This window comes from Struthio camelus, chromosome 4, assembly GCF_040807025.1.
Source record: "Struthio camelus isolate bStrCam1 chromosome 4, bStrCam1.hap1, whole genome shotgun sequence".
Lineage (NCBI taxonomy): Eukaryota > Metazoa > Chordata > Aves > Struthioniformes > Struthionidae > Struthio > Struthio camelus.
Genome location: NC_090945.1, coordinates 36,992,011 through 37,009,518, shown reverse-complemented (window position 1 = coordinate 37,009,518; position 17,508 = coordinate 36,992,011). Strand labels below are relative to the sequence as shown.

The 17,508-nt window shown below is 35.3% G+C and overlaps 1 protein-coding gene across 8 annotated transcripts in view; it reads left to right on the top strand.

Moving 5' to 3' along the window:
- The window catches only part of LRBA (LPS responsive beige-like anchor protein), a 407,526-nt gene that overhangs the window by 43,195 nt on the left and 346,823 nt on the right, over positions 1-17,508 (top strand). For all 8 annotated transcript variants that reach the window (XM_068942256.1, XM_068942262.1, XM_068942261.1 and 5 more), the window contains 12 exons: positions 666-787; positions 888-1,014; positions 2,345-2,464; positions 2,809-2,955; positions 3,791-3,988; positions 4,974-5,107; positions 6,577-6,685; positions 6,805-6,957; positions 9,483-9,651; positions 11,001-11,080; positions 12,620-12,682; positions 14,468-14,565. In XM_068942256.1, coding sequence (XP_068798357.1) covers positions 666-787; positions 888-1,014; positions 2,345-2,464; positions 2,809-2,955; positions 3,791-3,988; positions 4,974-5,107; positions 6,577-6,685; positions 6,805-6,957; positions 9,483-9,651; positions 11,001-11,080; positions 12,620-12,682; positions 14,468-14,565 — 1,520 coding nt within the window. The remainder of the gene's footprint in view (positions 1-665; positions 788-887; positions 1,015-2,344; positions 2,465-2,808; positions 2,956-3,790; positions 3,989-4,973; positions 5,108-6,576; positions 6,686-6,804; positions 6,958-9,482; positions 9,652-11,000; positions 11,081-12,619; positions 12,683-14,467; positions 14,566-17,508) is intronic.

The window sequence follows — 17,508 nt, the reverse complement described above, 5'->3', positions numbered from 1 at the left end:
TTAGTAGGAATGTTAATTAAAAAAACAAAAAACAAAAAAACCCAAACAGCTGTTTGAAACAGAGAACCCAGCCTACACATCTGATGACTTAAGAGCTTTAAACTGATATTAATACAATGTTTGACTGGTGGAGATTGTACTACCTTTATTTTAAGCAAGATTATAATAAGTCTATTATACTCTAACTGCAAGTCTACATAGACATGATTTTCAAGAGAGAAAAGAATCCTTCAAGTGAAATGTATACAATTCTATTTTTGTGGCCAGCTTCTTTTCATAATCAGTTATTTTCCTGGATGCCAGCAGGATGTGAAAATAAGTGTATAAATGTGATTCTTCTGTTAAGGTACCACAAAACCAAATCAACTTGAATTTGCATTTTGAGGAGGTTTTATGTAGTAACATTTCCGCTAAAATATTTAATTTTTGAAGTGCAGCTTAGTATTAATAACCTTTATAGAGGTATAAAGACCAGTCTTGAAATATTTAGACTAATTTTTTAAAAATTTGAGTATAAAAAGTGCACAGAAGAACTTAGGCTAGTTTTCTTTTTTTTGGCATAGACAAACAATGCACATTTATAGTGTATGTCTTAAGCTGTGTACTCTTACTGATTAAACTATTGTGATGTTGATCTTTCTAAAGAATAACTGTGCCTTCTTTAGGGTATTGCCTTACCCCCTATAGCCAAGTGGCCCTACCAGAATGGATTCACTTTTCACACTTGGCTAAGAATGGATCCTGTAAATAATATCAATGTGGATAAGGATAAGCCTTACTTATATTGGTGCGTATTATATAAAACAGTATTTCAGATGTTTGATTTCTATTCTTCAATGACTTCTTTTATCTGCATACATATCGATTTTTGCTTTAATTTTTTTTAGTTTTCGAACAAACAAAGGACTTGGTTATTCTGCTCACTTTGTTGGAGGTTGCTTGATTGTAACGTCCATAAAATCAAAGGGAAAAGGTTTCCAGCATTGTGTAAAATTTGATTTCAAGCCACAAAAGGTGAGTCAAAATAGTGAAGTCTTTCAGATAGATTTCATGAGTTACAGAAATGCGCATGGGTTTATGTGTAGCTACAAGCTATATTTTTAGGAAATTTCTCTAATATGGTCTAAAGGGAGTGTTGTTGCTATTGATATTTAGGTCCACACATAGGAGCACATTTACACTGGAATTAAAAAAATAAATTTCTATTATGAAATCATATTTCTGTTAAGTTTTACTTATGAGATGTTTAAGAAAAAGTTAGAAAGTGCAATTTACTACAAGTTTTAAGAATTTGTGAAACTTGTGTGAGCTCTCTGAGAACCCTTAACTTGAAAGTTGAAAGGAGATTGACTTTTGATTTTTCCCTTCTGTGTTCATACTGTGTTTCCTCCTGCCTCTGGACTTGCTCTTCTCCTATTCCTGAAGGATTTTGCTAAGAGTCTCCTTAAATGAACAATTTCTCAGTATGGGCAAATGCAATGTTATTTTAGAAAGCATGTTTACTAAACTGTATTTAATTTTTCCTAATTAAGTCAGAGCCATCAGTGGGAGTTTGCTTCTCTTACATTTAGGGGGAGAACAGATTCATTCCTAAAAGAATGTTACACTTTCTGTTCTTTCAGATTGTCCAGAAAATAGTCTCCTTGTAATTGATATTTTATCTATTTTTTAAATATAACAATTTAAATGTGAGCTGATTTAATTTTTACTGTCCAAGACTTGCTTGCCTATTAAGCAGTACTAAGCTATGTTGAAAGTGTTTCTTTTTTCAAGTACAAATTCTGCTGGTGTTTCTGAAGCAATTTATGTAAACATTTTGTGGGAGAACAGGCCTCTTCCTGACCTCCTCAAGAATTCCTTATCTGTAATTCTCTGCTGTAAATATGGATGCTGTTTATGACAATTTGACATGCACAGACTTTGAAAGTCTTTAAAATTTGGAGCCATCCTTGATAGTCTTTGGAATGACAACTTTTGCAGTAGACCCATCAGTCTAAATGTCACCAAATTTAAAATATATTCACACAATAATTATTAATCGTTTCGGTATAAATACAGCTCAGCATTGCCATGAAAATGATTTGAGTTTTATGCCATAAATATCTTTTAAGCTTCTATGTCTGTTTTGTTGTGGGAAAAATGTGACATTATTCTTTGATATAGCTCTATATGCAAACTCATCAATGACTTCATCTTTCTTCTTCAAATGAACCTTGCAATCCTAATGTAATTCACACAAGTAGTTGATTTTTTCTAGTATCTCACCACTACATTACACTTCTATAGGAGTGTAAAGCTACATTACACTTCTATAGGAGTGTATTTTTTTTTTTTTATCATTTAGTGGTATATGGTTACTATAGTGCACATCTATAATCGCTGGAAGAACAGTGAGCTTCGGTGTTATGTGAATGGGGAACTGGCATCTTACGGAGAAATAACGTGGTTTGTCAACACCAGTGATGTAAGTAATCTCTATACTAACATCTATAGGTTTTTTTTTTTTTTTACTCCCCATTTTGGTGGATTAAATAGATATCTTTTCCATTTCATTATTAGAATTGTTGCTAAAAATATAAAACTCTGATTTTTATCCATAATTTAATGTTGAAATAAAAGTAACTTTTTGGTAGAGGAGCAGATTCTGTTTTACACATCTCAGAAACATACAATTTGTTTCTGCTAAGACTTTGAAAGCTTGTTTATGTAAAAATAAAGTTCCTATTTGATAACAGATATATTCTTTGTGTGATTATTGCTTATATAGTTTAGATTAAATCCAGTTACTGGATTTTATTTCCTTTTCAGACATTTGACAAATGTTTCCTGGGTTCTTCAGAAACAGCAGATGCCAATCGAGTGTTTTGTGGGCAGATGACATCTGTTTACCTTTTCAGTGAGGCTCTCAATGCTGCTCAGATCTTTGCCATTTATCAGCTTGGTCTGGGATATAAGGTATCTTGGAATTGACTGAAAGGTTTCTAAAGTTTAATGGTGATGTCTTTTATGGCGGATTTCAATAATGTTGTGACACCTTTATGTCCTTCTAAAAATGTTCTTACTGTATACTTTTTTTTCCCATGTTTTTTATATAATGCTGTGGGTCTCTATAAACTACAAGTAAACATTTAATTATTTAATTTCTTACTAAAATTAAGCTTGTGTTTGTGTTCGCCTTTTAAATTTTGTGTTGGTTTTTGTGTGAGGGAGACCACCACTGTTATCTGGAGCTAATTCACTTTTTCATGGAGGCCAGAGACTTTAGATCAAATATAATACATTTGTTTTAGAAAAGTAGCTTTATAGCTAACATTGCTAGTTACTTGCTCTTAACGTGTGAAGCTAGTGCTGAGGATTAGTTTTATTACAGTAATTTATTACATGTTTTGTCATATCCTATGGGGCAGTAATTGAAGACTGTTATTCTCTAGCAGCTGTAAAAACATACACCAAGATGATGATTCCTCTTCTATCTGCTCCTCAATTATTAACTCCTTCTGAGTGAAGGCTGTTGACTAACTGTTGTTCTGTTTTCTAGCTAATGTGTTTATTTTACACTATCCACCGTTTTGGCAATGTAGTTGTGGAGTGTTAAGTCTGTAAAATTGGTTCTGAGTGGATGTTGTTATGAGACTCTCTTCTTCTGAGTTATTGCTAGAGTTAAGAAACAGTATTTTAGTCATTTTCTGGTAATAACTTTGTTCTAAACTCTATTCTCAATGTGTATAATTAAATGTATATAATTAAATTTCTTTTTCTTTCCCTTCCTCAACCCTGGTCCCCAATCCAGGGAACATTCAAATTCAAGGCAGAAAGTGATCTCTTCCTTGATGAACATCACAAACTGTTGCTGTATGATGGCAAACTATCCAGTGCTATTGCTTTTATGTACAACCCAAGGGCTACAGACGCACAGCTCTGTCTAGAGTCATCTCCTAAGGATAATGCTTCTATTTTTGTTCATTCCCCACATGCCCTCATGCTGCAGGTACTTCAACGTTTTGATAGATTTGGAGGATACAAATGGTTTCTATTTAAGAATCTGAAAACTAGATGTTATAGGGATTTGGGCAAGATAGGAGGTTGCTATTAGTTCCTTCTGACCAAACCTGCTCCCCCTCCAGCAAGCCCTACCACTTTTCTACCTCTGTCTCCAAAGCTGATGTAGGTGGTAGGCAGTCATTCGCAGCTCTTGAAATTATTGAGCCTGTCTGTGCTGTCCACCCATTTGACATTTCTGTGACCACTATCTGAAAGTGGACATCCCTCTTAGCTGTAGTCAGGTATCCAAACAAGGCAGCCAGGTTCTCTGTTCTGCTCTCTTGCGTTACATAGTGTGGTGGTGGTGTTTTTTCTTTTTTTTTTTCTTTTTTATAATGTCATCTGCATAGTCAGAGATCTTTTTCCTCATTAGTTTGCAGACGTACTGTCTGTTCTTAAATAAATATGGATGTGCAAGAATCCCAAGAAAAAGTTTCTTATCAAGGTTACAGCCTAAAAAATGTCAGTATTGCTATTGCAAAGACTTTATTGTCATAGCTTTTCAAAAATATACTTCTTCCTCATTTCTGACATACTTTCACTCCTCTACAGATACTACCCATCTTCAGTCCTTTGCTCTAGTTAGATTATAGTTTTTTCTTCCTTATGCTTCAAAGACCTTAATCTTTAAATTTATCATGAGCTTTTCATGTGTCCTGTTCTAGAGTTTTTCTATTACTAAAGACTATTATTTTAGTGTTTACAAGGCACCTCCTGTATATTCATTTGAGAATCTGAACTGTCTTTCATGCAGTAGGTGATACAGACTGGGCTTAAGTGTGGCTGTAGCAGCTAGTTTGTACTTTATGCAATTTCTTTTCATTTGGTAATTATATAATTATATATTGAAAACATTTCAAACTATTCTTAACAAACTTCTTTTAACAGTTTCTGAGAAAGAATTCAATCTTCTTTTAATTCTTCCTTGTCAGGATGTGAAAGCAGTCTTAACACATTCTATCCAAAGTGCCATGCATTCTATTGGAGGAGTGCAGGTGCTTTTCCCTCTGTTTGCACAGTTAGACTATAGGCAATATTCATCGGACCACATTGACACAACTGTTTGGTGAGTGTATATGGTTGTTTTTCCATTCTTCATTTCTTTTTTATGTAAAGGAAATTATCTCTTGCTTCATTAAGCTGCATAGTAATTTAAATTGTCTAATACAATAGCAAATTGTTTAACAAAAATACCCTCACCTTATTTCTTGAGGACCTCAAAATAAAGTATGTTTATTTGAACCAAACCTTTTTTTGTCAGTTCCCACAAAATCAGTGTGCACATCTTTTCTACTTTGCAAATTTTTTGTGTAACAGAATTATGAACAGTTCACTTGAGCTGATTCCTGTCCATGGGGAAGAAGAATAGGGGATTGCTTCTAGAGAAACTCCAGGAAAGATGAATTTATCAGCTATATGAAGTGACTTGTTCTGTGGCATTTCTTTGTTTGTTTTTATCTTCAGATGTTTTGGGAGATGGAGCTTCAAAACAATCAAAACAATAGAAGAAGGAAAAGAGTCTTTTTTTTTAGCTTCCTTTTTAGCATTATTGAAATGTATTGATATTTTGACATTAAAGTAAAACCAATATTGATATAAAGCTGTCACGTGCTTTTTTTCTTCTGCTACTCAATGTTACTGCCAAGCTTTGAGAGCATATGAATCTTTTATTTTTTCTCTGGTTTCAACTCTTTTTCAGTTGAATCCAACCTTTGAACATCGGGGCACAGAAACTGGTGGAGCCTCTCAGTTAGAGTGGTGTTGATACCAAAGGGATCACTTTTTAAAATCCTGATGTAGTCTGCTGTCTTTCATTGCAGTTGTAGTTTCATGATTGCTTTAAGATGATCTACATCCATGTTATTGCTAAGAAGGATGGTCACCATGTTCCTTCAGCCCATTTGTACATTCCTGGCCCCCTCCTGTGCTGGCTTAGACTTGTGCCTCTGTGTGAAGAGCCAAGGATTTGTTTCAATTACAAACTAGTCCAACAGCAGAGGGGTTTTCAGCCAGATAAGGTCTTAATTCACAGGCGCTAGTACTGTGACACAAGGGGAGGGACATGAACATTCCTTTTGACAGCAGCACAGAGTTGAATTAGCTTGAGCTGGTGGTAAAGCTGTGTCTAGAGAAATATTTCCAACATCTGTTGATCTGAAAGCAAAATGGTAGCAAGTGGAAAGGCATATGGCACTCAACTTGCAGAAGTTTGAAAGTGAAATATGAAACAGACAAAAGTAGACACTTACTGTTGCATTTCTGCAATAATCTGTTTTCAGAAGAATTTTGCTACTATATGTTTATCTCAAAATCCAGAACTTTAAGTTAGAAATACATTAATTTAAAGCAGGAAGTTAGAGCTTACCAAATTCAGTCTTGCTTTTTATCTTTAAAATTCTGATGCAAGCATTTAGATTACAGATTAAATGCATTTCTGGGCTGTATGTTGGTAGCATTAATGTGGAAATACTTTTTATCTCATTGCTGAGACCCTTTAAAACATTTTTTTCCATTATTAAAATATTTATTTTTCAGTTCTACTTTACTGGCTTTCATCATGGAGTTATTAAAGAACTCCATTGCTATGCAAGAACAGATGCTTTCCTGTAAGGGCTTCCTTGTGATAGGATATAGCCTAGAAAAGGTAAAGTAAGATCTTACTAATGTTCATGTCATTATGTATCAAATTAATGTTCAAGTCTTCTGAGAGAATATTCAGTGGACTGTTGCGAGGTTCTTGCTTAAGCATATCTTCTTTCATAGTCTTCCAAAGCCCATGTTACTCGAGCTGTCCTGGAACTATGCCTTGCCCTTGCTAAGTACCTGAGCAACTTACACAATGGGATGCCCCTGCTGAAGCAGCTGTGTGATCATGTTCTCCTTAACCCTGCAATATGGATTCATATCCCAGCAAAGGTAAAATGATTTACTTTTTTATGAATAAGGGACCTTAAGATATATCCATTCCAAAGTCATTCTAGGTCTGCAACAGAAATCATACTGGCACTATTTCCAGAGTCTGCTTTTCTACGTACAGCAGTCAAATTTTTCAAACTCGCAAGGTTTTCAGTGAATTTGGAAATCTACAGCATTCTGCAGAGCAGTATGAGGATGACTTTTGGGGTCGCTGATCCAGTCAATCTTGCAGATTGGGAAGGAATTTGGGAGGGCTAGCTGACACACACAGACACACACACACACACGGTGGGGGGAGAGAGCGAGATTTATTAATAGGAATTATTCTAGTTATCAGATTTGAAGTCTTCATTTAAATTGACGTATTCCCCAAGGAGTATTTTCCCTTTGCTGAACCTATATTTTCTGAAAGTGAACTGTTTGGATGGAAACTTTTCCAGTTAATTCTACTTAAAATCTCCTCGTCAGGTTTTCTAGTTTATTTGTGAAGGGTTTTTTGGCACTTCATAAACTGACACAGCATTAACAATGCTATTGTTGAAGTCATGGTAAAACACGTATATGTGCTACAACTAAATCAGAGAATTATTTAAATGATTATTTCTCAGTAGGAAAGGTAAAGAAGGTGTATAAATATTTGTCTGTAGGGAATAGATAATAGGAAGCCTATAATAAATGTGCAGCTCTCTGTAATAAAAGGATACTTCCTGTTTAAAATCCCTGCTTCTGACAGAAATGTTAGTATCTCTCTAGTTATAAGTAGCACTTGTAGAAAAGAAGGAAATGAAGGGAATAAAATTTGACTTTATTTGTGTGATTAGCAAAGCTAAGTTATTCTCAGTATTTACCCATGTATCAGTTTCTTCTGCATAAGACAGGGCAAGAAGAAAATGCTTCCTCACAGGATGTCAGTCTTTTATTGCCTTACCCTTTTAAGATCATGTTGAACCTCTGCTTTTTCATTTCTGATTTTTCTTGTTGCTGTTAGAACGTTTGTGGTTCTTTCAGCACATTCTGGATATAATGGACATGGTAATGACTCTCTAGGGAAAATGCCTGTGAGCTGTTCCTTCTCCAGGAAGAAATTCTAGCAGCAGGCATGGCTTAGAATTTATTACTGTATTTGATCTCTTTCTTTCTCTCTCTTTTTAAGACAATTTCTTTGAAGGGTGTATTTTGATCTAATACAACATTTGCGATTATTTGTTTTAGGGAGGGCTTAAAGCCTTTTAGGGGGTGGTTTAAGCAGATCATTTGAATATTTTACATGAACCCTTTGAACTTCAAAAAAAAGCACAAAACTAATTATTTTGCAAAACAGTCATAATTCCTTTCAGGTTATGAAATAATATCAAGAGCCAACATTATGATATAAATAATATAGATAGTTTACAAAAAAGGTAATAAATAATTGTACTGGACATTTCTTTTGTCTTTTTTCATTTTGCATTTTGTTAATATCTTTAAAATTCTGGCAGCTAAATATAACTACTGCTATTCTCAAGCACAAGCATTTGAAATAATTTGTGACTTCATCTGCCAAAATTGTATGAACGAGGATAGAAGCATACATATTCTTAATACGTGAGCCAGCAATGTGCCCTTGTAGCAAAGAAAGCCAACAGCCTCCTGGACTGCATTAGGCAGAGTGTTGCCAGCAGCTCAAGGGAAGGTGATCCTTCCCCTCATCTCAGCACTGGCGAGGCCGCAACTGGAGCGCTGGGTCCACTGCTGCGCTCCCCAGTACAAGACAGACATGAACCTACTGAAGAGAGTCCAGCAAAGGGCCACAAAGATAGTGAAGGGACTGGAGAATCTCCTATGGGTTCTCCAGCAGAGACTCTCTGGACTAGCTATGGACTGGAAAGGCAGAAAGAGCTGGAACTGTTTAGCCTGCGGAAGAGAAGGCTCAAGGGGATCTTACCAATGGGCATAAATATCTGATGGGAGGGTGTAAAGAAGATGCAGCCAGACTCTTCTCAGTGGGTGCCCAGTGACAGGACAAGAGGCAACGGGCACAAATTAAAACACAAGAAATTCTGTCTGAACCTCAGAAAACACTTCTTCGCTGTGAGGGTGCTGAACACTGGAACAGGCTGCCCAGAGAGGTCGTGGAGTCTCCGTCTTTGGAGACATTCAGAACCCAATTGGATGTGGTCCTGGGCAACCTGCTCTAGGTGGCCGTGCTTGAGCAGGGCAGTTGGACTAAATGATCTCCAGAGGTTCCCTCCAACCTCAGCGATTCTGTGAATGCCATGCTTTTGTTTTGCTGTGAGTAATGGGCAACCTTTTTTAAAAAAAAAGAAAAAAAAAGAAAAAAAAAAGAAAAAAATCCTCTATAGTTTTAGAAATGAAATGAAATTTTTCATCTGTTTGCAAGCATTAGAGAAGCCTCATTACTAGGTCATACAGATAAAGTCTTTATTTCTTTAAGAAATTTTAATGGATGAAATTTAAGAATGTAGTTGCCTAATATGCTACAATTTTGATGTAATGATTTTTAAGCTCTTTATTGGATGTTGTAGGTTCAGCTGATCCTGTACACCTACCTGTCTACTGAGTTCATTGGCACCGTTAACATATACAATGCAATCCGTCGAGTTGGGACAGTTCTTTTGATAATGCATACCCTAAAGTATTATTACTGGATAGTGAATCCTCAGGATCGCAGTGGTATTACTCCCAAAGGTCTAGGTATGTGTTCGTTTCTACTCTTGCACACTGATGTTTGTTTTAAGCAATGTGTTCTGTGTGTCATATAAACTGTAAATGCTCCAGAAGAAGAATTATTTCAATAGGGTGGGTTCAACATAACCTTTTATCCCTAGGATATTCTTGAAGGTTCTTTAAAAAAGAAACAACTAATGAAAACCTTTGAAGAAAATTATGCTCTCTCTCACCATATATTATTTTAATAATATTACATTCTATATTAGACAGATATTAAAACTAGGAGGGCAGGTAAGATTTTGAAAGTGTGGAGCTGTACTTGGGATTACAATCACTTTATGGAGCGTGTTCAAGTTCTGGACCTCTTTAAGTTGATTAAGCCTGTTAGATCTGTTGATAAGACCAGTGTAGCTGCAAGCAGGCATATTGAGTCTATCTGACAAGCATAGAGGTCTGAACTTGTTGGAAGCATGTTAAATAAGCATGCTTACTCTGTACAGTGAACTCAAAGGGAAAGAAGTAGTAAGAAATTTAGAACAGTTGTTTAGTACTTGTTGTTGACACAGAACAAGAACACTGATTGTAAGGAAAAAGCTGCTATTCCCTATAAGGGAATAGCTGTCTAACTCAGAGATACCATACTGTAGAAGGAGCTGGGGGAAACGAAATGCACAGCAACTTAGTATGTAGCATAAACATGTACAGGTGGGACTGGGGCAGATTAGGAAATTATTGCTTCTTGAATATACGGCTTTATGACTCTTCTAGTTGTTACTCTGAGTTTTATGGGGGTGGTGCACACAACATCTTCCAAATCTTTTGACAGAGGGAAATAAGCTTCTTTCTCTGCTCTCTGCTGTGATGAAGAAAGGCTCTGGAATTTCAGAGAGTGAAGCAGTGGGTGAAAGAGAGCTAGATGTACTGTGAGTGAGGGGTCCACTTCACAGAATGGCCAGCCCTGTTGGAGCATTGCAAGATTGCTTTGTAGTAGTTTGTCTCTTGTAAGGAACAAAGTACATTTGGTTTTTCTTTTCAGTGAAGACACGAGTTTACTTGATTAGTTTCTGAACTGATTTATTTAAACTGGGGCAAGTGTACATATAGAATAATCTTACTATTTTAGTTTGAATGGCTTATTTTGACTAGACTGGTCTATGTTGAAAGTACTTATTCTTAGGGCAAATATGCTGGTGGGCATATCCTATACAAAAACATACTGTTCTATGATTGCTTGCGTTTGCTAGTTGATTTGTTTTTCCCTGGTGATTATAATCATAGAAACTGCGAAACTGTGAGCAAATGCAAAAACAGTACCTAGGAAAGTGTTTGCAACAGCCATTTGCTTTTATGTATCTACTTTTTTTCTTTTGTAGATGGGCCACGACCTACTCAAAAAGAGATTTTATCTTTGCGAGCATTCTTACTGATGTTCATTAAACAGCTAGTGATGAAGGTAGGCTAACTTTTAAATTATGGCAGGGTGTCCAAGTTTCCTTTCATAAGGAAAGCCACTTCAGTATAACTTTTCTAAGCATGTTGAGTTTTGTAATCAAATAAGTAAATGGAAATAGCATTTAAGGTGCGTTGTCTTATTGTAGCTGATGTCACAGATAGTAGTGCTGAAGATGTATTTTTTTTTCCCTTTTAAGCTGATCAAAAGTGGAGTTATTAAATCATTGATTTAAAAATGTCTGCTACAGGGGAGATATGGACTGCTGTACTTTTTGATTCAATATTTTGCTTTTGACAAGAACAATACCACTTGCATCAGAGGAAGTGCATAGAATAAAGAGTAGATTTGGCAGTAGTATAGCATTGTATGCTATCGACCAGTGGGATAGAGGAGAAGATACTCCCTCTACCAATAACAAGTACCAATTTTGCAAATGTTTTTTGAACATTAGTTAGTCAAACTCAATAGTTTTACTGATTACAGATTCTTCATAGCCCTTTCCTACTATAAGTTCTGGTCTCTTCTTATGTTCTCTCCTTTCTTTGAGCTATGTCTTCTGTTTTGAGTCCAGCTTTTTTCTTCGTTTTGTGCTGCTAAGGTACCAAAATGTTCCCTATGCTGCTATCCAGAGTCCTAGCAGTTGGGAAGACTAACTACCAGAAAAGTTCTGCTCTTGACTCACACGGTCTTTATTGAAATCGTATGTTCTATAATTGAAATACTGGGAAAAAATTAGCTATCAGACTCTAAATGACCTTTATTGAGTGTGTGAATTTGATTTTTCTGTTTAAAGGTTTATGACTTGGACAGTTTTGGGTAGACCTTCCCAAGGACAGTAAAAAAAGATGTCTATGATGAAAAGTTGATTCTTCTGCAGATTTTCTAGTTGCGCAGTGGTGTAAAATCTTCTCAGTAAGAAGATTATAAAGCAAGTGCGACTTGCTTTACAAAAAAAAGAAAAAAAAAACAACCTAGAAATTAACCCTGCCCATAATCCCATTCTTAGAAATGATTTATTTCATTTTTCAATTCACTGAAAAAAAAACTTAAGGCAGGTTCATGACATAAAAGCCTAAATTATTTAAATTTTTGCAAAATTGAAAGCAATTGAAGATATGATTCTGAAGTGCAAAATAAGAAGCAATCTAAGCTATAGGCATAGCTAAGTTATGCTTATAACTAAACATCCAGGTCTACTTTTGCATCCTCTTTGCCGCCATAACTTCATTAGCCTATTAACAAGAAGCTCTCAGTTCATGTTCTCTGTATCAATTGTTTCATGTACTGTATTACTTACCAGCTTACCTTTATGCCTGTCTTGGAGTGTTCTTAATGGTCTTTTGTAACCTTCCATTGAGTTCTTTTTAGGCAGAGAAACAGCTACCTTCTATCTATGAAGCTATTCTAGTACCCAGTGAAAACAAATTTGTCTTGCGAGACTTTTGCACTGTATGTAGCCATGGTGTGTAATAATGCTCTTTCGGGAACTGCTCTTTTGTACGTTGAAAGATGATGATTAGAACTTGATTATTTTTAAAGGACTATGGAATAAAAGAAGATGAATTGCAGGCTATTCTGAATTATCTACTCACTATCCATGAGGTAATTTTTAATTTGTTCTTTTTTTGACATTGCTTCTGCTGCTTGTGACCACGAAGTAAATTATCTTAATATTTTCAAATAAAATGCAATACCTTCTTTTTGCCACAAGGTGGCTCTGTAGGAGAAGTAGCAAATATTGTCCAATTCTTAAGTGCAGTGTGTTGAATTGCTAAGATTGTGCAGTGCAGTATATGTTCAATATTAGATTGAAGTTTAGTAAGCTAGTAAGTCAAAGTAGTTTCCTGTGTTGATTTTTCAAACTGATTTACCAAGTAGAAAAGCAGATGGTGCTTTGAACTAAAAAAACCCTTGTTTTATGCTGCCTGAGTAATATTTTTAAGGTTGTTTTCCACTCCTTTTTATTCTGCTTCTTAAATAAAGCAATAAAATTGAAAACATGCATTAAAAAATAAGGATGCATGTTAATGGCATCTAAGAGAAGCATATAAACTTAATTGGGAGAAAATGTTGGTTACCACTATATACATCTGCATCTTCATATTTTAGCAGTAGGAGGAGGCATTTTATGCCAGATGCAACATCAAAGACAAGGGAAATGGGAACATAAATCTAACTGGTCTAATCTCTGTGAGGGTGCTTGAAATGGGTAAAATAAGGAATTAATTGAACTTCACTTCAAGTAGTACAGATTTTTTTTCTTTTCTATTTGCACCTATATCTTCCTTTTATTCTTTGTCCTGGTTACTGAACCATGTACTTGGCTGCATCGTGGTCAAATAACTTATGTCATTCTCGTACATATCGATATCTAAAAAATAAGACTCTTGGTAACAAAGGAATGAACCAAAATAGCAGAAGCTTTATATAACCTGCAGATGAGAAGGTGATAATATTTTTAACTACATAATGAAGTATGTATGGCCTAGTCTAAAAGATGGATGCTGAATCCTACTGAATTAGTTATCTAGATGTAAATTCATAACAATAATAAAGTAAAATTCAGTCATCTTATGAGGCTCATTTGTCAATGATAGTGTCTGTGAGGCAAGCTAATGATATTTTCAGAGAAGCAGAGTTGTTTAGGAGGAGTGCAATCGGTTTACTAGTAGGGACAGAACCAGCATGTTTGTTCAAAAATGATGGAAAGGTGTTTGTTTTTTTTTTTTTTTTTTTTTAAACTAAGTTTTCATTTTAATACCACAAAGAATGGGAAGAGAAGACACATTTGCATTTTGCTACTTTGTAGGGTTTTTTTGTAGTTGTAATATAACTTTGAACAAATTCCAAAACTGTGGTTTTGAGTGCCTTAAACTAATAGTGTTAAAAATTTACAGGGTGACTTGACTTACACGTTTTTAATATTTTCAGTGGCAGGTAGTGTTAATTTTTTTTCTTCCTAGAGTAGACATTCGATAGTAGCAATTTCTCATTGAATATTGCTTAGTGCCCCCAAAACATGCAGCAGCTCCTGTGCAGAAAGAGAGGAAAATATACATGTGGACAGATGACCATGCTCATGGGATGAAACAGCATAGAGTCCATTCCCTGTCAGAGGCTTACTTCCTAAACACATTTGTGTCACTTTCTCGGCTATTTAAAAAAAAAAAAATCTTCATAATAAGTGTCTTCATAATATTTTCTCCTGGCTCCATGCACTTGCATTCCAGGTCTTCAACTCTTTTGATCCTGGCCTATTCCTTTTGGCCCTTGGTGTACTAATACTGCCCAGATCATTTTAAAATAATTTGCAGTAGCCCTTTTAACCAAAACAATGCTCTAGCGTAGATGAATTTTTATTTCAAATTTTTAATTTGTATTCAACAGGATGACAATCTAATGGATGTCCTACAGTTGCTTGTTGCTCTGATGTCAGAACATCCCAGCTCTATGATCCCTGCTTTTGACAAGAGGAATGGATTATGGTAAGTTAAATTTTGTAAGTAGGCAAAAGAGAATAACACTTTGACCTTACTGTTATTTGCTACAGTTCCCTTGTATACTAAAAGGTCATTGTCATTGTGTGTTGCAATCTCATACTCCTTTTGCGTGAATTTTATATCCAGGTGTTCTTTAACAAGAGGCAATATTGGATTTATTATCAATGAGGTCTTTTTTTAATGTATCCAGCAGCCAGTCATGCTGCAACAAGTAGTAGTCAATTTGAGTTAGTCTATATGTAGATGTTAAATCTTCAACTAGTAGGTTTTTAGCATCTCATTCTTACATATGTTTTAGAACTGAAGGTGGGCTGAGAAAAAATGGCTCAGATTTCTTCTGATCTGTTAGCTTCCCCCCCCCCCCCTTTTAATATGCAAGGTATTATGGGATATTTGCAGAAGAAAGCTTTTATTTGTTTAAATTTATCACTTTGGTGTGGATTGTTCACAACCAATGTCCCCCCCACATGAGAAATGTTGTTTCATACTATTGTGAGAGAAAAGTAGTTAGGGAAAGAAGCCAGTTCTACTAACATTAAAAGCACAGGAGATGATCTACTAGAAAAAGACTAAGTTATGATTTTAGTGTTGTGTTGTGGCTCTCAGAGGGTGATCACTTTATTGAACTTTTCTAATTTAAAATGAATCTACATGGACCTTGTGGAGGAAAAAATAGCGTCAGGCAAAAAAGGTAAGAATTATTCCTAGAAGAGTATGTGGAGTAGTAATTGTCTTGTTGTAGAAAGGCAGTCTTGATTCATACATTTTTCTGCACCTATTGGTTAACCCCTATTTATATATGTATAATTTTTTCAGTTGCTCTTTCTCAAGAGGCGATATTCAGGCACATTCATAATTATTTCCTCCCTTTTTAATACTGGCTGTTGTTTGTATGTTTTTTTTTCCTCCTTCCTTTTAACTCATTTTCTTCAGCTTTGTCTTCATTTGTATGGTAATGTATTATATTATGGGAAACTAATAAAAACTCTAATAAAGTACATGAATGTCATGTTGGGTCTCTAATGTAATACATTTATTTTTACTTAACAACTGGCAGTAGACATTTTGCTTTTTATTAACTAGTGTATGGGCAAGTCAGCGTGAATAGTGAGTCCGCAGTGAGAAATCATTTTGTTTTCCTGTCTCATTCGTTACATTCCTTGCTCCTGTACTGTCTCCAGTCAGTTAACAGGTTTATTGCATGTTTATTTTTTTTTTAATTTTAAAAAAATTGTTATTGAAATATAAAAATAATTTTACAGAGCTCTATAAATAGTTTTTAGTAATAATTGAACTTTTAAAAGTTACCAATATACTGAAGAAATAGTAATCATATGAAAAGATTTTTTCTGTGAGATTAGGTATCACTCATACTGTTCTGTTAGGAAAACTAGGAAAATGGATTATATTGTTTGCATGAACATTGTATGGTGGTCTTACCCATTGGTTTCTTTTAACAGCTGCTGTTGCTTCAACTTTCCCAGAATAAATGATTTACTATAGATGATTGGTTTTTAATCATTCCTAGGTTTTCAGATTCTACGTTGGAAAAACATGATTTTATTCGTCTCAGTTTAGGTGTCCTGGGTAATATCTTTAGGCTATAGCTAACGAATATATAATTGGTGGTGAGTGCTTAGATATATATAAATAAGGCCTATAAACTCTAGCTAGGTTCTGTGAACTTTTTATAATTGACTGATGTAAAATGCAATATTGTAACATTGGATACTTTTGAAAAGTTTATTCAGTCATTGAAATTATTTTCTTTTTATAAGGCTTTACAAATTTCCTCACAATAAGTCTTTTCTTAAAAATAAGTAGTGGAGAAATGTTAACATCACATAAGTGCAGAGCAGGAGTTTGAAATTTGGCATCGTAGGGTTGGTGAGAGTTGCACTAATATCCAGAACGTGCTTTTCTGGAGCCTCCCACTTGCCAAAGTTGTGAGCTTCTGAAATTTGTTGTTCATCCATTTGCAGTAAGAGCTGAAGAGGCAGTTCTCTGTCAGTGGGTTCACAGCAGTCCATGTCTGTCAGGAAGTGGGTAGGCCTTTATCTAAGTTACCATTGGCATAGTCTGTGATGCTGAACATAAGAAATGAAAAGATACTGAGCGAAGGAAACGTGTACTTTTTTTTGAAAATCCAAGGAAACTGCATTAAAGACTACTTTTGCAACCTCCTTAGTACATTAAGACAGTTTTTATGTACGTAGGACTGGTGCTTAAAAAAACTGCAGAGATGAGAAGCTCTCTAGTAATCAGAGAGAGTGTAAAGGAGAAGAGTTTTCACATGCTTAAGAACATTTCATGCTGCTTTGGAAAATGGGCTTTTTGCCTGGGCTGCCAGGCAGACTGCTTACATCACACGTTTCCTTAGTTGTCACTAACTGTGGTTTCTTGACCTGTGGCCCCAACTTGAGAAACCTGTAGTCTGGTTTCTAGAAAAGCTGAGGATTTGGTAGTACAACTACATTCAGTGAGAGAGTTTGTCCAAAGGTGGTTGTATAAGTTAATTCCTTTGCAAGACCCCTGTATATTTTAACTTGTTCACCTCTAATAAAGAATGCTAGTTTTGTTGTCCCTTCTTGATGCCTTCTCTGAAAAATAGGGAAATATCTCCTTGTTATGTATGGATGTTATGAAAAAGAACTCAATGTCTGTTCAGTGCATGAATACTGTGACTAAACTTACATGAGATGATTGTTCTATAGTCACTAGTGTTTAGAGGTCTACATGATGAATGGCGTATGTTGAAAGAAATAGGTCACTGAGATCTCTCTCTCTTGTTACAAGGACATAAGTTAGGGCAGAGGTACTGCCCTAACTATAGGTGATCCTATAAAGATTATTTAAGAGTTCTGATAGGACTGGATTCTCGTTGTAGCAGGCATTTCCTAATTAGAATGATGAACGTCCATAATTGTG